This window comes from Amblyomma mixtum, chromosome 9 (genome assembly GCF_055824585.1).
Source record: "Amblyomma mixtum isolate Tamu chromosome 9, ASM5582458v1, whole genome shotgun sequence".
NCBI classification, from domain to species: domain Eukaryota; kingdom Metazoa; phylum Arthropoda; class Arachnida; order Ixodida; family Ixodidae; genus Amblyomma; species Amblyomma mixtum.
The window spans coordinates 79949906-79973714 of NC_143020.1; the positions used below are offsets into that span (position 1 = coordinate 79949906).

Consider the following 23809-nt stretch of genomic DNA (forward strand, 5'->3'; position numbering starts at 1 on the left):
CAGCTTGTGAGACCTAGGTGGCACGTGGGCCATTTGCTTTTTTCGCCCGCAACGTCGACATCGTCAACACTGGACTTTCTGCAGAACAGTTGCCTTAACACTATCACATTAATAAAGGGCGCATGTATAGTGAAAGTCTTAAGTAAAAATGTGGGTGATGGAAAGGTTGGGGTTAAGCATGCATGCATTTACAAATACAAATACCTTTATTTCAACATCAGGGATGTTAGGGGTGCACCCAAAAAGCCTATGACTGGCTTGACAGAGGGGTGCACCCTGTACATAAAAACCGGCCGCAACAGAACACGGACAGAGTAATAAAAAGACTACAGTGCATAGGTGAACATCATATTCAATAAAAGTTAGTGAACATCCTCTTGCACTAATAGATAAGTGAAGTCGGCAACAGTAACACAAAACGCTCAGGAACATCGAAAAATGCAAAATGAAGAATAAGTCAGAAAAGAAAAAGGGAGAAAGGGGGAGAAAACTTGCAGTAAGAAAAAAAAAATGTATTTTTAAGTCATCAGGGCTCATTGCACTGATTAAGAAGAGTTGGAATTATATGTCGCAGCATTTGACGACCGTAATTAGTACGAAAGGATGGCACATACCAGACGTCATTGTTACGAGCTGGGTAGTAATTAGCTTTGGGCCGTAAGTTCGGGTATCCTCGTTATTCTCAATCCATTGCTGGTGCAGCTAGTACCACATGTGGAAGCTTCTTCTAACAGAAGTAATCCTTCACCTTCTAACGTCGAGTTCTTTTAAAATGAATGAAGCCTTAAATAACGAATGTTTAAAAGAAAACTAATAACTCAAAAGCAAGGAGTGTATTGCACTGCTTAGGAAGAGAAGGTAGCTGAAGTGGTGCAGACACATTGTGGCTATCGATTGTCTAGTGTAAAGCAGGAACATCGTTCCGTAAACTATAGTCGGATACAACTTAAGGGGGGACACTGGTCTTGAAAGGAAAATTTTATTAATTTAGCCATAGTTATGAAATTTTCAGGGCACATGTATTTTTGTGCGCTGATTCTAGATATGTCATTCAATTTCATGTAAAACAATTCCTTGAGCACTTATGCACTTTTTATGCAAGTAGTATTTTGCGAAGAGTTTTGAAGAAAATTTGCTGCGGGAAACTCGCTGAAATGTATGCCATTGGGTTCTCTTGACACCAAGGAATACAATAAGGGTAAAATAATCGTCCTGGCTTTCATAGAATTTGAGTAATAGGGTACTGAAGCTGCCACTTCAGAAACAGGAATACACACTTTTCGTCTCATTTCTGAAGCAACAACTTCAAAACTCTATAACTTAAGTTCTATGATAGGCAGGAAGACAATTTCACCCCTATTGTATTCCTTGGTGTCAAGAGAACCCAATGGCATATATTTCAGCGAGTTTCCCACAGCAAATTTTCTTCAAAACTCTTCGCAAAATACTAGCATAAAAAGTGCATAAATGCTCAAGGAATTGTTTTACATGAAATTAAAAGAGATATCTAGAATCAGCACACAAAAATACATATTCCCAGAAGCCTTCGCAACTGTGACTTCATTAATAAAAATTTTTTTTTTCAAGACCAGTGTCCCCCCTTAAGAAGGCAGCGGCTTTTCCCTGCCAAAGAACCCCCCTTGCAGCCAGTGGTGTCCGCCGATTCTCATGACCCTGCTAGGGTGACAATGCAGGGAGTGGTGCCACAATGGAGAGAGGGGTCTATCCCCCAAGGGACTATGGAGGGAGGGGACTTTGCCCTTTCATCTGCCACTCCCTGCATTGTCACGCTAGCAGGGTCATGAGAACCGGCTGACGCCATTGGCTTGAGGGGGGCCCTTTGACGGGGAAAAGCCGCTTTGATCTTGAGTTGTATCCGACTATAGTGCAAGTGGTGTAGATATACTGTGGCAACTCGTTATCAACGTTTTAATTTTACGCTCCCCTTTTCTTCGTGCAGGTCGTGACCAATCGGGACACTCAGGAGACCCTTCTGTGCATCGCGTACGTGTTCGAAGTCTCCACGAGTGTTCACGGAGCCCAGCATCACATCTATCGTCTCGTCAAAGACTGAGTGCCTCGGCTCACGTCCTCCTCGCCACTCTCAGTGCCTCACATCAACCGCAGCCACACAAAGCAAAAAAAGAAAAAAGATATGCCTGTGTGTGGATGGGACATGGAAAAAAAAAAAATATGGTGCATCATCTGTACATAGCAGTGCCACCGCGATCTTTTTTTCTGCTGGGTCTTTTTTTTCCCCTGCAAATTCCTCCTGGTGCTTTGCTTATTTGTTTTCTCATGCTATGTGTGTGCGTGTGTGTGTGTGTGTGTGTGTTGCGGGCTTCTCCAGCCGCATTTCTTTTTTTGTCTGTCATCTACCGTATTTTCCGGTGTATAAGACGCGGTTTTTTGTCAAAAATCTTGCTGGTGCAACCTATACAAGGGTGCGTCTTATATGCGAATTTTTCGTTTTTTTTTGCGAGTTCAGAAATTACTCAGGTTCATGCTCAAGCTTTTTTCACCGAAAAAATATCACTACCAATGATGCGGTAGTAACACGGTGCATGACCGAAGCGTGGCCTTGTGGTAGAGCATCCGCCTTGCATTCGGAAGGTGCTGGGTTCGATCCCCAGTGCCGCCGGGTACCCACCGGTTTCTTTAATGGGTACAAGATTTCCCCTGGCCTGGTGCTCGGCTCTTCTAGGGTGAGATGCTTGGGAAAAGGGTCTTAGACCAAACAGTTGCCTCGACAGATGAGTAATAAGTTCCCCCGCCAAGCAACCATAAGTCCGCCTCGTGCGGCATAAGCCTAATTTGTGGCCCTTTTTTGAGCACGGGGACCGCCGTGCGCAACTTTTTTTAGGTGAACTTTATCATGAAACGGCGGGGATGACGACTTCCAGAATCGCAAACACGCGGTCGTTTCGGAGGCGCAAGCAAAAGTAATGTGAAATTCCAAAAGATGGCGGAAGTCGCTCTTCTCGCCATTGTCAAAACAAGCCAAGCCGGCGTTCTTTTTTAGTCATTCTTTGCAACTTCGCAACCGTGTACGTATTACGTCTGTGTTGGTGACTTCGGCGTGTGTTTTCCACTATCTACACCTGTCGTGCTCGGTCTTACTACAGTATGCGACCGAAATTGCGCAAGAGCTAGACCGCAAAGTTCAAATTATCTGCGGTCGAGTATGCTACCGAAAACGGAAATCGGGCTGCGGGCCTACGGAGCTACGGAGCTTTTATGCGATCAGATGAGTCGATCCATGGTTCATTTCGCGATGGTCGAGCAAGCGTGTTTAATTAGCCCTCACTAGACTAAGTGGGTAAATTGGGGTGCGTCTTATACACGGGTGCGTCTTGTATACCAACTTTTTCAATGAGAGCCTTCATATATGGCGGGTGCGTCTTATAGACTGGAAAATACGGTACTTTTCTACCATTTGTGTCCCAGTTATACAAAAATAAGCGCAGCTCGCGTCGCGTTTTTGCGTTTTTGTTTTTTGGTTTACAAAGTTTGATACGAGACACTGCGCCCAGACTTTGTGTGAAAGTTTTTCGTATCTATTTTGTTTGCTTAGTACGGTGCTTGACATGCTGGGCAGCCTGTACATTGCTTGCCAGTCGTGAATGCTAAATTCTTGCATACAGGGCAATAGAGGAAACGAGCGTGAACACTCTGATAATTAGTAAACAGTGGAAATTCTTTGTAGAGTTGTGCGCATTTGGCTTTATTTCTGAACATTTCAAGACATTTCAAGACAGCTAGGTGTAAACCACTCTGGGCTGAGTTGTGCCAGAATGTATGGTCTAGGTGCACTACAGTAATTCTGTGTAGCAGCTTTAAAAACTCTTTCCTCCATGTTCATTTTATGCCAGATATGTTGGACACATTTGTTCACCATTACTACAAACATGCAGCAAGCAATAATAGGTTTCTAATGCATGGGATTTTACGGTGTATGAAGAGAAAAGGAAGTTTAATATAGGGGCGTCTTATATTAAAATATCACTGCAGTTGTTTACTGCACATACTATCCGGCTAAATTACAATTTTCTTTGTATGCCTCAGTTTACATGAGCATGAAAATTTTATAAATTTTATAAATTTTATTTATTTTTCTCGTATGTTGAAAATTATCGAAATGCACTTTCAGTGTGCTCTATGTTGAAATCGATAGTGGAGGTTTATGTGTGAATGTTTACATTTGCATGGCATTGCAGCTTGCAGTGGCGCGTTTTGTTTTTATTTTTTTGTAGTGGCAATAGCAGCCTTGCAGACTTTGCACTTGGGAATTCTTTTGTGGTCTTGCTGTTTGTTTCCTTTGGTATATATCTTTCAGTGTGAGTGCATTTCATATTTGAAGTGTCAGTTTGTGCTCATTCTTATGCCTTTTGTTTTCCTGTGTCTTTACCAAGGCGCAGCATTGTTTGATGCAGTAATTTACATTTTCGTGGCTTTGGGGTCAGTTTAAACTGGCACGGCATACATCTGAAACTGTCTGACCAAGGGACGATGTGCTACGTACGCTGCTACGAGCGCAGCGATACGGCTACAAAGGAAAGCTAAGGAAAGGAAAGTTTGTAGCCGTATGGCTGCACTTGGGTAGATGGCAATGAGTACCGTATTTACTCGCGTAATAGGCGCACTCGCATAATAGGCGCACCCCTAGTTAGGGCGCGAAAAATCAGATTTTTTTATTTCCGCGCATAATAGGTGCACCCCGAACTTGGCACTGTGATCAATACTGTATTTACACGATTGCAAGCCGACGCCTCGCCACCCCCCGTTTCCCAATCTTTATTTTAACGAAGTTTTTGCTGAACTGACTACTAGTCCTCACTAGTGCTGCTGCCGTTGCAGCTGCTGCGGACCCACAGCACGTACAACGACATCGCTTAGAACAGTCGCACACAGTTTTCAGGGATGCTCACTTTAAACGTCTGTTTGGAAAGCTTCATCTCCAGCCGGAAACGTTCCCGACTTAGGCCCGCGAAAACCTCAGCGCTTGGAGTCGCGTACGAAAATTTAGGACGCCGCAGTCGCAACTGCCGCACTTCTCGGCCACGTCGTATTTTCCGACCTGCCGCATGCTTGCCGCGTTCGAGAGCGAACTCCCAGCCGTGTAGCTGTTAAAGGGACCATGAAAAGAATTAATTAAGAATTTGTTTCATAGTCCCTTTAAGGTGCTTGCCCGTCGAGCTAAAACATCAACGCTCCGCGGCAAAGCCATAAACCACGATAACTATCGCGCTACCGCAAATCCCGCCACTTGACAGCAACAACAACAACAAAAAAAAAAAACGAGCTGGAGATGCTGATGGCGATATAGATAGCGAAAGCTCGCGGCGGAGGAAAACGATGATGATGATGATGAGCTTGGCCTTGGGCGGCGTCTGGAAGCTCCTGTGCGCGTGTGTGGCCTCCGCGATCAAGCGCCCGTTGCGCGCAGCCGGAGCCGATCGCGGAGGCCTCGGCGCGTGCATTCTGAAAGTTTCGGTGCGGCCCTTACACGGACCTTTTTTTTTTCTTAACATTTTCTTCGCGAAAACGGGGTGCGGCACGTACACGAGTGCGTTTACGCGGTGTGTTCAATTTTGCGAGTCGAAAAATTTCCGGAAATTTTACCCCGCGTAATTGGCGCACCCCGAACTTTGAGCCGGATTTTCTGGAAAAAAAAGTGCGCCTATTATGCGAGTAAATACGGTAATTACTCCCTTATTACAAATTTACTCCAGCTTGGGGGATTCTCCTAAACATTTGACCAATACGTAAAAGTTTGTGTGGCATAAATTCATGTTGGCTGCTAAACGAGTCAAGTAAAGTGCACATACGAAATGCAAAATACGACTACGTAGTAGTGGAACTGCCCTTCTGACTCGCTTGTGTGCCTGAATATGAGAAGTGTTGAAGGTGCCCTTGAAAATGAGTTCACCGTTGTTATTTTCGTCAGGTCAATGGACAGCCTACGTCGTCATGATACTGCATCAAAGTGATAATGCTGCGCCAAAAAGCACAGAGACTTCTCTGCACTGAAACGTCTGATATGTTTACGTAGATGGCGTAGTGGAACAGGTTTTTGATGTGTAACATTGTATGATCTCAAGTCATATTTTTTGGTGTTACAGTTTGTTACATTGCCAAATGAGTGTTTGAAAAGCTCAGATGGCTTGCCACGTTGGCCACTTTGGCTTGTGTCAGTGCATTTTTCGTGATAACGCCATTATGCGAAGACGCGGCCACCCTGCAAAGGAGCTCTCGCAATCACCAGTAGCAGTCAGAGGTTGTCGTCAACGTATTCTTTTGAGGGTGCTCCTAGCGGTAGTTTGCATCACTTGTTTTTTTTCTAAAAGTTGCGCAATGTACTTGAGTGCCATTCATGCGAAATCGTTACTCTTCTGTCGGACCACTGGATTTCCATGTTCCTCCTTTGCTGTCTGAAAGGGACTCCCGTCGTATTCAGGTCGGTGCTTTTCATCAAACTATCTTGCAGCTGTTTTTGTATGCTTTGAGCATAGATTATAATATCTGATATTTTAAACATACCATTTCTCATTTGCCATGCTCGAAGAAAGGCGTTCTGAGAGATAATTATAGCATGCCACATGTTGTACTGGTAACTGGCAACAAAATCTTTCAAGTTTCATTTATGAAGCTATGGAAGGTGGAGCAATTTCTTGTTTATGCTGTCATGAGCTATGCACATTCAGACCAGTTGTAGACACGGCATGTTAAGGACTGTTGGAACTGAAAAATATTTTCTGCACATGATAAAAAAGCCTTTCCTTGACCTTCATTGGAGAAATAGCACATCTGAAAAGAAAAAAAAAACGTGGTATTTGAAAAGCTGCTTAAATGCAATCTGCAGTAAGACACTTTGACAAGGTTTTAGCTTTTTAGTCAGTAGGCTATGTTACGGAAGATACAATTTGAAAACTTGTAGGACATAATTTGGATTGAACAAGTTGCAGGAAAGCTTATTTTTGTAATGATTGTTCAACAGCATGTGAAATTAATTTCTGAAGCCTCCATTCATTCTTACATCCATCAGGAACACAAACTGAAGTGTTTTTGCTGTCACAGTTCCCACTACATAAAAACTCTTTGGCAATGCATTTATAATATTTGCAAGCAAAAAGTTCAAGAGCAGGTTGTTCAACCATGCATCGGCATTGATTATTTCATTCTGCTTCATTCCAGTCAAAAAGTGATTGCGGCTTTTACTATAGTCCGATACAACTTAAGTCTGCAGTGGAGCTCCGCCCACATTCAGCCTCTGCGCACAGAATTCCTCCACGACGAAAACGTAGTCCGTTGCTTAAACGCTTTTTGTGACGTAAACAAGAAGTTTTATCACAAGAAAAAAATTATGATCTCTAGAATTCTGATACATGGATTGTCTGATACAGTCAAACATTAAAAAGCTGATTTCGTTTACAGGTGCGATTGGCCAGCGGAGTAATACAGGACGCCATGGACCGCGGCCCAGTGTTAGCAGCTGCTGTTTCTTTAAGTTGTATCCTACTATAGAAAGTGAGCTTCCAAATAATTGAGGCATAAAATCCATTTCAATAAATTTTTAGATTATTTTACTTGCAGTATAAGCAGTTCAGATACTCGATATAATCGTCGCTCAGCAGGCATAAAAATTTTTCACTTCTGTAGAATTCCAAAGAAAGCTTGTCGGCCAATATTTTCTCTATTTTGCACAACTTTAAAAGAGTTGAATCTGGTTGTCATTGAATTGATTTTGGGTTGTGAGTGGTCAGTTGTACTTATACTTAATAGCCATACTTCTACTTTATATGTATATATATATATTTCTCCACACAACATTGAGGTGCAGCAAGAACACCAGAAAGAATGTTCGGCAATTAAATATTTTGAAGCATTTCAGAAATGGCAGTGGTAAACTAGGCCTATATGTCTTAATTTTAATTGCAGAGTCCGCTCGCAATAACAAACACCGTCCAAACATCAGATCCAATTTTTTTGTTTGTGGGCTCTAATAATGTATTGAGGCTTTCCGACAGCTTATTGTGCAGTTTATTCCTTATACTGTGCTTCTAACATCGGCAGTTTTATTGAGTACTGCAGCCTGAGAATTTTTTCTCTAGGAAAGGCACTTGTGGCAGCTAATTTGCTGGTTTTACATTTCAGACGGTTTGCTAGTTGACTGCTAGAACATTCGGCTTCAATGTGTTAGATCCAAGGGTTTATTTGCTGAACTTGTGGTAGGTGGCTTTTGTGCAAAGGACACTGTTGTTTGCCCCTGAACATCTACGGGCTGTTCAAGTTAATTCTTTGACTCCATGACCATTCAGTTTCTGTCAGGGTTCCATTCTTGCAAGGCTTTTATGCATGTGGTTTGGTTTGAAGGGCTTATGAACTGGAAATTAGAGCTGAAGTTGCTAGTTTTTTCGCTCTTCACTGCTTTGATTTGTGCTAAAGCTGCCTAACATTGCTTTAGTACTGCTTTTTTATCCATCCAGCATGTATGTTTTGTGAGCCTGACCCTGTAATTTTAGCAAGCTTCAAAGCTGGCCGAACACCGTTTGGAAATAGAAAACGTTTCACACATGATCTCTTCTTTACTGCTGCTGATATCTCGCATTTCATTACGTAATCAAATCTGAACGTCTGACAACGTGAACGTCTTTTTGACATGGATCTGTGGATATAGGAGACTGTGACCAGGCGCCTGACATACTATACGGTTCTCAAGAAGCAATAAACTGCACAAAAAGTGTAGAACTCCGCCACCCAAAGAGCTTTTTGCTTTTTGTTCCATGCCAAATAAAGGCTACGACAACGCATGGAACATAGGTCCTTTCCAATGCTGGAGTGTAGATAAAAATGTTGCGTGTCTCACGCCATGCACACGTATTATATAGTGCTTGCCTTGTCTCTGTTTATTTTCTTTTTCCAGCCGAGTAATTATGTATGCATTCATTTGCCTCATTACGACTTGCATTTTTTTGTGGAGTGCTTATTTAATATCAATTAGATGCAATGAACATGTGGCACATTTGTGATGAAGCAAAGTATTTGCCAATTGTGTTTTATATGTACATATATATAAATATATATACGGTTGTATATAGATTTATATATATGTATGACGGCGTAGGGCAAATAAAAAGATCCCTGCATATATTTGTGGCGTTCTGCGTATTCCTGTATAGCTGTGAGCGGCAGTGATTCCAGAGAATGCATGAAAATGATTTTTTTCAAGAGCGCACATACGCAGTTATCATTTACCACATTTGATATGATCAACACACACGCACACGCTTACAGGTATACTTCAATTACTTGAGAAGATGATGCAGTTTCCAAATTGCCTACAGATGCGGGCTGCATGCCTTTTCCCACCACCTGCGGTATCACATATGACACCTCCTCCCATTGGAGCACTACTAATGGTTATTCAAAAAAGACTCCACGCTGCAGCGGCGTCTTTTGCGCAGATATTTGCGAAAGTCTCTTTTACATGGAGGTAGTGTGCAGGAACCTACCACTCTAAAGATAAGGGAAAAAAATACTGCTGAAATTTTAAATAAATGTAAGGAAAAGCTTTTTTGGGTGTTTAAATTTGCGTATTCCCCAGTAAATTCTTGTACTTTCTGCTGCACTTTTGTCTTTCAGTTTGCAGATGAACATCTCAAAGAGAAAACAAAAACACCAACAGGGTTGATTAGAAATCCCCTCCACTTGAAAATAATTTCTTCTTAACCCTGAAACCGCTTCAACCCATTTGTGTCGAACTGGATTGAACAGGAACGGATGTCTCTCTGGACTTGAACTCGGAACTGAACCTGTTCGAGTCTCTGAAACAAGGAAGCAGAAAAATATTCTGGTTCGATACCCTCGGGGGTGCATCCTAAAATCTATGAATGGTCCTGATGAATATGACTACGTACGAGGTGATGCAGGTCCCGTTTGCGCCTGGGCGGTAGACATTTGTTTCATATGCAGCAGTACTCGCCATGTGGTAGCTGTGGCACCTTCCACCGGAAACACCTGCATCACTGCCACAGTTACTATATGACCAATGAACACAGATCGCAGAATTGCAGATGACGCAATTATTCCACATTGATGGTGTTCGCTATGCACCATGTCAAATGTGTCGACAATGGAGAACGGACCAGTAAGAGGGCACCAGTTTAAATACATGATACTGCACGTGCCCCGCTCGAACACCACGGGCGAGAGCCAGCAAAAAAGCGCGGAAACCCCTAAGCATGCCCCTAAGGCACGGTGCCCTACACCTTACACCGTGCCCTAAGGTAGGCAGCTTGCACTTCTGCGCCATCTCATAGAACCTACATAAACTACTCTGCATATTGTTGGGCAGTGTATACGGCAGGCGGCGCCACATTGACACGAACCAGTGTGTGGGTGTAGCAAAGAATTCACAGATCTCTAGCAAAATTGGGGCAGTTGGTCTATTTTCTTGGTCTACACATTTCAGTGTATCCACCCAGATAAAAAAAAAATGCTTGCAAGTTACACAAAAATTAACCAAATCAACGGGCTCTTGATAGCAGTGGTAACCTGCCGCGATTGTTAACTGGTCTCCCATTAATGTCATCTGTTAGTACGTGCGTGAACTACTCTGGAAGGGGCAGGTTAGTGGTATGGCTGAGGGCTCGAAAACGGCACTTGAGCCAGCATGTGGGCGAAGCCCAGGACCCCAACAGTTCCCACATTTCACCGAATCTACACCCGGAAGGAAAAAGTTTGTGCAGAGTTTGTTAGCGGTACCTACAACTGAGCAATATCCTGGATAAAGTGAAACACCGGCATTGTGGCTTGGTGCCTTTGCGTAGTGCGTGAATTTGCTCAACACTCTTTCAACCAGCCAAACAAGGCGCACACACTACAGCGAAAAGCGCGGGACAAAGATTGCCGTGTGTTCGTCTTTTTAGCTGGTTGTATACCCCTTTCGATATGCACTACAAACAAGCCCGCAGTTCGGCTTTCCTACTGTGAGTTCTTGGGTGGTCTACTCAGAATGGAGTATGTTAGCGTCGTGGCAGATAGCGGCAGATTTATTTGCAGGAGCGGCGTTCGGGCACAGCCACGAGTAGAATCACTGAGATGTGAACTGATAACTCACTGAACCTACGCCACAAGAAAAGGAAGGCTACAAACCTCACTAACAGTACCTAAATGCTCAGCCCCGTCTCTGAAGTTGCTATCCGCTATGATGGCTCAGTTTTTGTGTCTGCTTCATGTGATGGTGCTCGGGTGACCTTCTGAGTAATGGGTGTGAGACAGCATATGGGTACAGCCACACTCGAGTCCTCAACAGAGTAATACGTGGCTGGACGAGTTCTTTCTGCATAGATGAAGACTTAGCGCGAAAGAGACCACACAAAATATACAGGGACGATGCTTTCAGAACCTGTGAAGGTAGTCCCTTCTATCTTGTGCCGACCCTTTTGCCCTAAATGTTCAAGGAAGAAGCCCTCAGACTTCCCTGAAACTGCCTGGGGATAAGAAAGCAAACATGAAAACAATATCGAAATGAACAGGCTCCTGGCTGAAGTGGATGCTCACCGCCGGGGCTAATTACCCGCGCCTCTACGTCGTTCGGTAGCTTGTGGGTGAACAGCTCCAAATGGAGCAGCCTGATATTACGGCAGAGGCTGCCGCAATCATTCGTATGACCTAACATGCGGGCACAGCCCCGGTGTTCTCACATCACAATGACCTACACCCAGAGGAGAAAAAGCATTTAGGAACAGTAGATAAATTGATATGCTCCTGCTAGACATCCATCCTCACCATTATGGCTTAGTGCATGGTCATGGGCTGTTATGGCCATGGTCGCGGATTCGTTTCTGGCCATGTCATCTAGACCTCGGTGGATGCGAAAGGCAATGTTGCCCATACGCTGAGACTTCTGTGCGCTAAAAAAACCTCGGGGGTTCGAATTTAACCCGGATTCTTCCCCTGCGGCGTGTATCTGATTACTAGCAGTGTCGTTTCCTCAAGTTAATATGCATCAATCAATGTGGCAACTCGTGGGCAAAAGGGTTGAAGGGTTCTCTGTGGTGCGATTGTATGCTAGTATGGTGTTTCTTTTGGTGCAGCGTGAGCTGTGGGTAGAGAAGAACGTGCAAACCTGCTCATTTTGGGTGTATAGAAAAGCTGAAAAACGGTAAAAACTGAGTGATAGGAAGACCAGGAAGTATTTTGCTGTATTCATTTCTATTTACTGTTTTTATTCGTTATTTTCCTTTGTCTATTTCGTTTTTATTAATTGAATACATTGTTATTTGACGGCAAGCCGATGAAGACAGGACTACATGACATTTGGCGATGGAGATGTAATGGCGGCGGGCTTAGCGCGAGCACTCCGTTCCGCACCACTGACTCCGTTCCGCGGACGTGACAATGGGCGTGACAGGAGGTGCGAACACAAAAGAGAAGATGAAGGGCTTGCCGTCACGATGAAATAGATGAACAGATGACGATCCAGGGCTGGTCCAGGAAGCTCCCGAGCCATAGGTCACCTTGAGCCGACGGCCGATGTCCATGGGAGCACCAAGCGGCATAGGCAGGGGGGCTGTAACAGTCTCGGATCGGTCGGGTCGCGTAGGGTCTGGTCGGCAGGATCAGTTCTCGTGTCTTGTGGTTGGTGTGGAGGACGGTGGCAGGGGCGAACGGCGAGGTCGGTTCTGGTCAGGCGGGCTGGGGCACAGCTGGGTGGTGCTGACCATGCAGGAACACAAAGCCGACGACTATGACAGACGCAGCACGCCGAAACTCCAAGACCAGCATGGCGATGCTTACCCCGCACCTCTCGCCGAATGTTGACGGCAAGCCGATGATGACAGGACAACATATGGAGAATGAAAGATTTAATGGCGGCGGGCCTAGTGCAAGCGCTCCGTGCTACGCCGCTGCCCACTTTGTCGTCTTGTAGTCCGTGACTATGCACGCACACATGCACGTCATATGTATCATCAGGATAGTGGTGATTTTAAATTTTTAGGAAAAGGGTCAGAATTTGACCGCATTCACAATGCACGGTCGCGTTGTCGCCGCCTGCACGAGCGACTTCATGAATAGTGACTAATGATTTTAATAAAAGCTACTTATATCAAGAATTGACAATAATTCGGGTGCAATGCAATGGAAAGCTTTCAGTTTTGTTATGTGCGCTCTCAAGTTTGGTTGTAGCTCCATATCCCACTTGAATGAATGAATGAATGAATGAATGAATGAATGAATGAATGAATGAATGAATGTTTATTTTCGACAGAAATACAAAAAAAGTCTGTCGAGGAGGCTGAAAAAAAGGCAACGAACTTGAAACAGCGACCCCTTCCCTCGCAAAACTCATTACCAAATTTTCTCCCCCCCGCCTCTCTTACAAGAAATGACCCTTCCGGGCGCACTCCCATGCAGTGGCGGCGCCCGCAGGCGTAGGTATCTCCTGTAGTGCACTGTAATAAATTTAATTTCACTGCAGTAACTTTTAGTGCTAAAGTAGCTACTTCACTAGCAGAGCTGAAAAACCGGAGGTATGTGTGAAGCCTCAACATTCGACCTTTGAAGGAACGTCAGCGGTGGAGGCCTTGCACAGCTGCTCAGTCAATGCGCGGAACCATCACCTTTATCCCCCCCCCCCCCCCCCCCCACCCACTTCCCACTCCACGCGTGCGGCTGCTGATAGCAGCTGACAATAAGATATTGCATGCTGTTGCTTTTGAGGCGGTGTTGACTCAAGTGATATATCGCACGTGCTACTCGTGCTACTCTGCCATTTCTACTTTCGTCTCGAACCTTTGGCATTTTGTTTCCAGACAGCAATGCGCATATACACCATGGAATTTCGGCGGAAACCGAAACCGAAGGAATATTAATTGCAAGTGCTTACTCAATGTTTAACGACGTAGAGACACCGGTGAGAAATAAAGAACAGGGGAACAACGAATTCAAATGAGGACTGTAGTGTGCACGGCCCGACTGCTGGTCGAAGTCTCGTATTTGGAACTGGAAACCGATTGCGGTAAACCCGGATGAGTGGAAACATTACTTTTGGAAAATGGTCCTAGAAATGTTCTCAATCGCAAATAACAGAGGGCGAGAATGGCTCTCATTACAGAGGTCTAAAAGATACTTAGTGGGCATTTTGAAATGGGTATAATTTGTTTAAGGGCGGATTCCGGCTTTACCTAGTTTCTGAGAAAACTTAGTTATAGATATCCGCTTGTTCTGGACATATATAGCGACATTCTTGAACGTTGCCGCTGTCCTCCGAACTTTTGTACTTATCCTTCCCTACTGCCCCTGCATTCCGCATCTTCGATTGGTACAGTGTGGTGACGCGATGCATTACATGGCCAGCGGCAGTTTTTACTTTCCTTCGGAAGAGGGTCAAAACTTCATCGCACGTGCAAGACACAACCGCACCGTGGGCGCGTGTGAAGGATCTGTTGCATTAATGGCTACCAAATGGTAGAATTACGCCTTAAATAAAAAAAAGAATTATAACCATCAAATCGTGAAAAATGACAAAGCTTTGCAGCTTTTTATAACCATGAGATGTCTAGCACTTATTAGCACGTTAGTAACGGAGTTCATCGGCCCGGTTGTTCGAGGAGGAAACCTGCAGGGGAATCCTCCATGAGGGGAATGTGTGCCTCGATGTGCGCGCGCCCCTAGAATGTCTTAGAGTTACTGTATATGCTACCAAAGCATTTGGTAGCATGAATGTCTATACTTGTACAGCCTTCTGGTGGTCACTTCCAAAGGTTGTGCGTTATCGATTCTCTTTCCTACCGTTAGAGGGTGGGGCTTTCCTGCTGTTTTGAGCTATAGCTTGTTTTCAGCCCCCATAGGGGGAGCCACCGTGTCAATAGTGGTGCGGCGCCTCCTCCTCAGATACCAACGCCACAACTACTAGCCGCAGACGCGTGGAAGTACACAGAAGCGCGGCCGAATGATACAAATAACGGCTACAGATTTTTCGTCCCCTTTATTGCTTGATGAACAGCGGATGGAACTTCATCTGGAGGAGACGACGCAGTACGTCGTAATCGAGAATTGCAGCTTTTACGCGCCGTTATGTGCGAATGTAATGCAAGTTGGCCTGGGCTACGAGCCACATGAGCCGCAAGATAACGCTCTCTAGCATTCTCAAGAAGAGGGCAGCAGTCTTGAGCCACCCAAGACCCCCCCTTCCCCATTGTTTCATTTGCATTGTTTGAAATGTAAATAATACAGGTATGCATTTCTTGAACTGTAAGCGCCCATTTGTATCGGCTGAGCCCCGCCAAAGGAAAACATGGGGATGGAGGGGGACTAGGGACCCGCCCAGCACCCCGTTTCCGACGTCCCTAAGGATATGCACTGATCTGTCGAAAGAATTTATTACCCTCGATTACAGAATGCTTATTGGCACACTTTTTTTTTGCATACGGAGCGCACTGTGCACGACCTTGTGACATCTTATTTACGCCTTCGTGTAAGCAGTATGCTTTACTGGGTGAATATCTATCTGAACTGAAATACAACAGTATAGGAGCACAGTATAAGGGGACATTCTGAGGATGTTCTCTGTATATGTTGATGATTGGTAAGATATCTTCTGCGATCCGCAGGTCTCTCTCATATGTTGTGCTGATGATACAGCACTGCTCTTCTCAGGTTCACATGCGGGAGATACGAGGTTCCATCCTCAGTGCCACTGCGTGCCGGCGGATGATACAGGGGGTACAAACTTTCTCCTGGCCTGATGCTGTGCTTCTGCATAGTGAAATACTTGGAAATGGGTCTCTGACCACGTTTTGTGTAATGAAAATGGCTTGTGCCACGGCGCTCTCAGCCAAAGCCGCCCTTGCGCCATTAAAATCAATCATCGTCATCATCACAGGTAAGAAAGCAGATGGCTGCCCGGCGCACATTCCAAATTACACAATCCATTCATCAACTTTGCACAAAATACCCATGTCCTGTGCGTATACACTGGATTCGCGGCCATGCCCAGGATCCGCATAATATTCATGTGGATGCAATGACACACCTTGACACATCAGACATCCCGCCACCTTCCCCTCTTCCCCTAGATCCGTTCCTGTTCCATGTTTCCGAGAAACAGGCTTGGCGTCAGCGAACAGGCGTAATTCCTCCGTGTTCGTACCCTCTCCCCCATAGTATCACTCGGGAGGAGGAGGTATCTGTGCACCGGAGGTATCTGTGCGTCATCGGTGGCGTGACAAACGTTTCGAAGTGACTGACAAGTGTCCCCATTGTGGTGCTGCGCCAGACCAATGTGACGAGAAACACTTGATGTGGACTTGCCCGGCTACAGCCTCCGCGAGACGACGCTTTCTAACGAAGGTAGGCCGGCGATGGGACGTTGCCGGCTACTATCGGAAGTGAACTCATGATAATCGCTTTATCAAGAACTTTTGCCACTTTTTAAGCGAGGCTTGTTTACACTCCTTCTTATAACTTCCGCCCCTTTTTCATTATGCCTTATGGCAAACATCTCCAAATAAAAGAAGCATTAAAAAAAACGGCCAGCTAACTATTCAATGTTGTGGTAGATTAGATCAATAAAAAATGATTGTTGTAAAGAGCGCACAAATAAAAATTACGATTTTGGCATGAGAATAAAACAGTTGTTCTGCCAAAATCAAATAATTGTGCCGGTTCTATCTACATTGCGGAATGCATAAATCATTTTGGGGTTCCAGTAATTCGAGCTACGACCAACGTATAAATGAAATGCGCAAAATTTGGGCAAGGTTATTAGCCTACTAAATAAAAATAGATTTACCGGAACGAGTAAAACTCCTGACTTATAATTCTTTGTTTTGTCCAAGCTAACTTATCAACAGTTGGCTTGGGGACATGGACCAAACTGAATAATTTGCTATTCACTCTACTGTAAATGTGCGTTTTTATTTTATACAGGTTACTTGACCATTTTAAATTAGTTAGTATTATTAATTTTCAATTACATTTGGCTGATTCCAATGGTAATGCCACTAAAAGAAGTAATCCCGTCTTTTTATTTATTTATTTCAGTATACTGCAAGCCAGAGTTGGCCTAAGCAGGAGGGGCATACAACTAAAAAAAATTCTATAAGAGCATCAGCTACAACACCGCAAGTCAATAAACAGGACACAAATCCAGAGTCATCAAACAAGACACTAGGAGCCATACAATAAGTTCTCTAGCTCCTTCTCAAAATTCCTAGATTTACGTAGGCCCGAAAGAAGACCATTCCACTCCGCGACAGTATTCGGAAAAAAAACTGTTCTTAAACCCACTAGTTCGTGCGAAAATTGGTGCTAATGACAGCTCATGTACATGTCGTGTTCTCCTAGTGCCCGCCAGCTTCACACAATCAGGAAGATCTGCCTTCAGATTTCCAGACATGTAATTATGAAGCAGTACTAGACGGGTAACTTTTCTTCTTATGGCCAAGAACTGTAAATTACTCATTCGAATTAATGCAGTTGGAGAGTCTGTCCTTCTATATTTCCCATAAATAAAACGAACTGCTTTTCGCTGAACACGCTCCAGTTGAGCAATGTCTTTCTTGTTATGCGGGTCCCACAGTACTGATCTTTCAAATCTTATACCAAACCTATTGGTTTATAACACCTGCCATTCTGTGTATAGTACGTAATTTTAATCGTATCTACACCCTCCGGACGCATTGTCCCTCGAGGTCCTCGCCATTGCGCATGCCCTCCAGTCATTTTCCCTCCTTCCCTCTCTCCAAGAGTACACGTCTATTCGGACTCACAAGCCGCTATACACCACATACAGAAACGCACCCTGACCCCTTCTCTCCAACAGGAGGTCGAACGAGCGGTCTCCGCACTGCAGCCTTCCATCGTTTTCCTCCGCTGGGTACCTGGGCATTCAGGGATTGACGGCAATGAGCTGGCCCATCAGCTCGCCCGCGACACACTTTTCCGGGCACCGTTGATCCCCTGGCCCAAGCCCTCGGAGGACGGTGGGAGACTCACCCTTCGCCGCACCATAAAAGAGGTCTACCTTGAGCTCCGCCTCGACAAACGCCTTTACCCTCCCCCTCATCCATCACTCACGGTGCCGGAGTCTCGCCTTCTTGGGCACATTCAGATGAATGCAGTTATCACCCCGTCCCGCCTCTTCCTCTATCGCTATCGATCGGACCCTTCCTGTCCCAACTGCCCCTGTATCTATGCGGACCTGGCCCATTGCCTATTCTATTGCACGGCTGCTCAGCAGTCGGGTTCCTTCCCCCCACCCTCTCTATCCATCACCACCTGGCTCGACTGGCTTGGCGCTGAAGGGGAAGAAGAACAGCGGCTTCTGGTCGCCCAGGCGGTCGAAATGCTCGGCCTGTAAATTATGGTCGATTAAAAGTCTTTTACTACTACTACTACTATTGTCATTACCAATATATACTTTTAAATGCCTTTGAAATCTTTTTTGCTTAAATTTGACCATGTACCAGCGCTTCTTTCTTTTGTCTTTATGATTTCCATTTTAGACTTTTCACTTTTGTTTTGTTGATGATCATTTGCTTTGTCTACAGCTTTATAGTATTATTCTAAGTTTGACTGCTTTCCTTTCGTTCTGCATATATTACAGTCATCATCATATCACCCTGACTACGCCCACTGCAGAACAAAGGCCTATCCCGTAACTCTCCAATTAACCCAGTCCTCTGCTAGCTGCCGCCCTATTCCTCATCATCATGATAATCAGCCTGATTACGCCCACTGCAGGGCAAAGGCCTCTCCCATGTCTCTCCAATTAACCCTGTCCTTTGCCAGTTGCGGCCACCCTATCCCCGCCAACTTCTTAATCTCATCCGCCCACCCAACTTTCTGCCGTCCCCTGCTACGCTTGCCTTCTCTCGGAATCCACTCCGTTACCCTTAAGGACCAGCGGCTATCTTGCCTTCCTGCCCTATCCCCGCAGACTTCTTAACCTCATCCGCGTACCTTTATTTACTTTATTTTATTTACTATTGTATTTAAGAGAGTATGCGAATATGGTTTTGAATTCAGCTGTATGCAGATATGTTTGTTTTCAACTGCACATCGATGTGTGCGTGGCTTCTTCCGTCGTCTGTAGAAGCAGGGAGCTCGCCAAGTAACAGACAACGGTAGTTTTTTATGTGTTGCTCCTTTCTGGTGTACAGGGAAAATAAGTGGATTGTAATTTTATTATTTTCCTTTTCATGCAGGTTTGCTTCTGAAACCTAATTTCGCGTTATTTTTTGCGAGCGCGCTAAATAAAGATAACAATTTTTCAGCGGATATAAAAAGCGCGAACCTTTTTCGATTTTTTTTACCTCGATTATAATCAGTTTTCAAAGTAAATCTTTAGCTTCTTACTGGATAGACATCTATGCAATCTTTCGTGCAATCGGCGACGATGTGGTGGTTTCCGGTGTATGCGCTGTAAATTTTAAGCTTTTCTGAGGCAAAATAAAAGCCGCTGGGAGGGGTGCTATGTATCGCGTCGGATCACTGGAAAAATCGGATATGGATCTGGAAAAGCACAGAGTAAGTGAAGGTAAGTAGGCGGACCTTCTCAGTACGGAGTACGGCAAAGCATCATTGTAGAGAGTGCATCTACTGGTCCAGCCACCTAGTGTTTGTGTTTGCAGGCTACATATTAGCGCTTTTATTTTTTACCGCCAGAGAACGGGACATTCCCGTTGTTCGGCGTGATTGTGGTCTCGATGTCTAGAGATGGAGCCACCATGCCCAGCTTATTGGAGAATCTCGAAGTGCGTAGCTAAGCAGCAAGCGGCTTCGATCATACCGCCGCGGCAACGGTCAGTGAGCAGTAGTCGACATCCCAGCATCAAGGGGGTTACGCTGGGCGCGAGAAGTGGTCCACGCCTACGCTTTGACACCTTACAGTTCTCACTGCGGCCATAATAATTTTCTTAAGAATGATCGGAATTTACACTCTGCAGGCTTAAAACATCGCGCGCAAAATGAGGGTCTGCAATTATTACGCAAGTGAAAAACAACCCTACAGCATATCTGTATTATGCCTTAAAGAAAGGTTCGAAGAATTGGATTTCTAACTGACGCAAGTTCATAGCAAGGTTTTCTTGTTCGGAGTGCACATTTTTTCTTTGGATGCATTACGAGTTGCGCATGAGCGCGAACGTGCAAAATGCTGAATTTTCATTCTTCAAATACCGTAACAAAGGACCCCTTACATTTCTTAACTGTAAATCCAACCGAAGTACAAATGTGAGGAAGCTAATATTAAAGCCGGTGCTGCCATGCCCGGCGTTCCCAGGAGGGAGAGATGACAAAACAAACACCAAGCAACGCTTTTATTTGCAAGTTTTTAACAAAGAATTGCTCAAAAAGTGGCTGAGCGCTAAGTCACTGTCACTATATCAGAGTGATTCGAGGTACCAATTCATTTCGTTCCCCGACCGCGCACCACGGCCGCGTTCAATCCTGTAATGCCACGCCTAGAGCTTTTACACCTGGGAAAACACAAATACAAGTACGTAGAGGTTCTGAGTTCCCAAAGATTCTTCGTAATTTCTCACTAACCACGTGACACAGGAATACTACGTCCATTTTCTAACTCACCGGGCCAGCGAAGAAGCCAAAGCGGCACTGAGAATAAAGGGTGACGGGCTCGTCTGGCAAAGAATAAGCCCATTCTTTCACTGCCAATAGAAAAAAAAAAATATAGGCATGAGGGTTGTCTCATTAACTCGCGGCTGCAAGCACAGTTGGGACGTTACAATTTATGCACGCAGTTGTAACCTACACAGTAAGCCAGATCTATTGCTCAAGTAGCGGCGGCAATTTTGTGTCCATAACGGCCTTGTCCCGTGCAACAAAGAGCGGTATGCTGAATCGTTCTGGCACTGTTCAGACTTGTGCGCTCGTCAGATGCATGGCTAGCGCTATGTGCAGATCATTCGGCGCGCATATTTCCGCAATATATGCGTTTATATCGCGATAAGGTGAAAAAAAATACCAGTCCCCCCTTTCTCAGCAACATGCTATACCGTTACGAGGTCTTTCATACCCAGTTAACTTCCTATAACTTAGTTATATTGTTATAATCTTTACGAAACTAGTAAGGAACCAGAGATATCAATGTCCGATGAATGCGAGATGGTTCCATCAAAACACTGTTCTCTCTGATCAACGGAAAATGTTCCCTTAATTACGTTGCGCTATACAGGCGAAATCCACTGTTGAAGTCTATTCTGATATAAAGGACGCAGTGGGCTGATGCAATGCATAATTAATGTTCATTTTGTTGCAGGACAACTCTGCCATTTACAACACACGTGCAACTACGTTCCAACGCGTGTGACAGTGGGTTGAATGGTATGCGTGGAGGCGTATAAAAGTCTCAAAATTTATTAAAAAAAGCAGTTTGACAAGTACGCATTTTATAGCTGGCCAATTTTTAAGCACGCAGATGCATTCGCTTATCATTCGTGAAAAACAGCTGAGCAGTACAATCTCTTCAACATATCAAAAGTTCAGGGCTAGTGCCATGCATGACAACGCTGTTAGAAACGGGTTTATTACCTAGGGCGCCTTCCATTACTTCGCACAGAAATCAGATATGGTGGACTTCAGAAAATACTGCGTTCGTGATGGGCTACGCAAAGCGAGACACGAGGGAAATGTATTTCATCGAAACAGATTTCACGCACGCTATCAATATCGCCATTGTTAAAGATGCACTGCTAAGTTATGCCTAAAGAGCTATAGCTTCGTTGACAATGTTTACAAGAGCTGAAACTGAACTGCACCCTGACGTGACTTGACCGTCGCCAGGGCGCAGACAAGGTGCGCGTGATCTCTGATAGTGAAGCAGCCCTTTTTAGCGGACCTTGTTAGATGACATCCAGATCAGATAAAGCGAATGTAGCGAGGAACGGCTGAGAGCCAGGCGGGTGGTCGAAATTGCTAAGTTTGCGGGGATAAGGTGCCCACAATACGCCTAGGATAGTCTTAAATGCGATCAATGGGGGAGGTTTCGGTTACACTCTATTCTTGGGGTGGTTCTATGCGCGGAAAACACTCGCATGCGAGCGCAAAACTTTATTTAAAATGAAGGTTTATATGTCTAGTGGACGTACGAAACCCCTCGGGGTGCCATTCTTCGGAGTAGCACAAGCACTAATAGCCCTGTCATAGTCTGAATACATAAGGTTCCATGAGATACGCTGAGCGTTTGTTCGCGGTAACATGAACTAGGAAAACATGAAGCTAACTGCATACCAGTTAGTTTACATGGCATGGCGCCTGGATGGATCTCAAGCACCTATTATTTGGATAAGGGAGTTCCCCAGGGTTCCATCCTGGGGCCCATGCTGTTTAATCCGGCCATTTGCATAGCCGTAGGGAACCTCCAACGTGACACGGTGGCCCAATTCGCAAACTGCGCTGATGACGTCAGCATCTGGACCGAAGCGGCGGACTAGACTGACGAAGAAAGCATGCAGGTGGAATTACAGGCAGCTCTTCTCAGTCTGGAGACCATCCTTATGGAAAAAGGCTTGCGACTTTCTCCTACGAGAACGGAACTTATCAGCATAGATGGTAAGCATCGGACCAATCCCGACATGCGCATTTCACTTAATATTGGGCTGCACACCGTGCAATCTCAGACGAACAGATTAGAGTACTCGGTTTGGCTATCGCGAGCTATAACAGCCCCGAAAAGTGGATGCGCAAATTATAACAGGCATGGCCGGCCATGCTACTCACTACGTCGCCTGTCTAACAAGTTCAGAGCAGCAAGGCAACTTGCTTGTCGCACCTTAGCTATCTATGGCTGTTGCCGTGGGAAAGATCATATATGGCGCTCCCGTATATAACATTCTCTCTAGCCGACATCAAGAAACGATCTTGGGCAGGGCATGTAATGAGAAGGCAAGATAACTGCTGGTCCTTAAGGGTAACGGAGTGGTTTCCAAGAGAAAGCAAGCGTAGCAGGGGGTGGCAGAAAGTTAGGTGGGCTGATGGGATTAAGAAGTTTGCGGGGATACGGTGGACGCAACTGGAAAAGGACAGGGTTAATTGGAGAGACATGGAAGAGGCCTTTGCGTTGCAGTGGGCGTAGTTAGGCTCATGACGATGATGATGACGATGACGTCTTAGTGGTGGACATTGGTTCGATATTTGCTAGGCAGCGGATAATTTTTTTTTGTAATAAAAGAAGTTTGGTTAAATTCGTCTTTGTAGTTGCGCACCACATTAACTAACAATAGTTTAGATATGAATTGAATAAATCATGATACATCTGAAGTTTGGCTTTTACTGGAAGGAGGCGACGGGAGCTCGATATATGCCTTCAACTGAAGAAAGTTTTTTCCTAAGGTAGTTGATATGTGTATCCCAGTTTAAGTTAGAATAAAAATGTGCACGAAGAATTTTATGGTTGTTTATGGTATATATTGTGCCATTCAAATTTAATACGGTGCTTTATTCCAAGAGGTTTATTTCGGGCAAGGGATATAATTGCTTTTGTTTTATTAGCATTTATTCTTATGACATTTAGTTCAGCCCACATGAATAGATTTTACAGGACTTCATTGCTTTGATATTAACCTGTCGACATTGGTAGCAGGAATAAGTAATGTGCTGTCATCAGCATACAAAATTAAATGGGACCGTAGAATCTATGTTTATGATGTGATTTTTTTTACCCAAAGCTTACAGTAACAAAATTTTGTGTAGTTACTGCAGAGGTGTACTACAGAACAGTAGACTACAAAAACTGCTACAAGAAAAACTTATACTACAGAAAATTCTACAAATCAAAAGAAAA

At 44.7% G+C, this 23809-nt stretch overlaps 1 protein-coding gene across 2 annotated transcripts in view; it reads left to right on the forward strand.

The window, feature by feature from the left end:
- Positions 1 to 9150, forward strand: part of sd (TEA domain transcription factor 1 homolog scalloped) — a 49317-nt gene extending 40167 nt beyond the window's left edge. For both annotated transcript variants that reach the window (XM_089560603.1, XM_089560604.1), the window contains exon 10: positions 1961 to 9150. In XM_089560603.1, coding sequence (XP_089416729.1) covers positions 1961 to 2074 — 114 coding nt within the window. In that variant the 3' untranslated portion in view covers positions 2075 to 9150. The remainder of the gene's footprint in view (positions 1 to 1960) is intronic.
- Positions 9151 to 23809: the final 14659 nt, after the last annotated feature.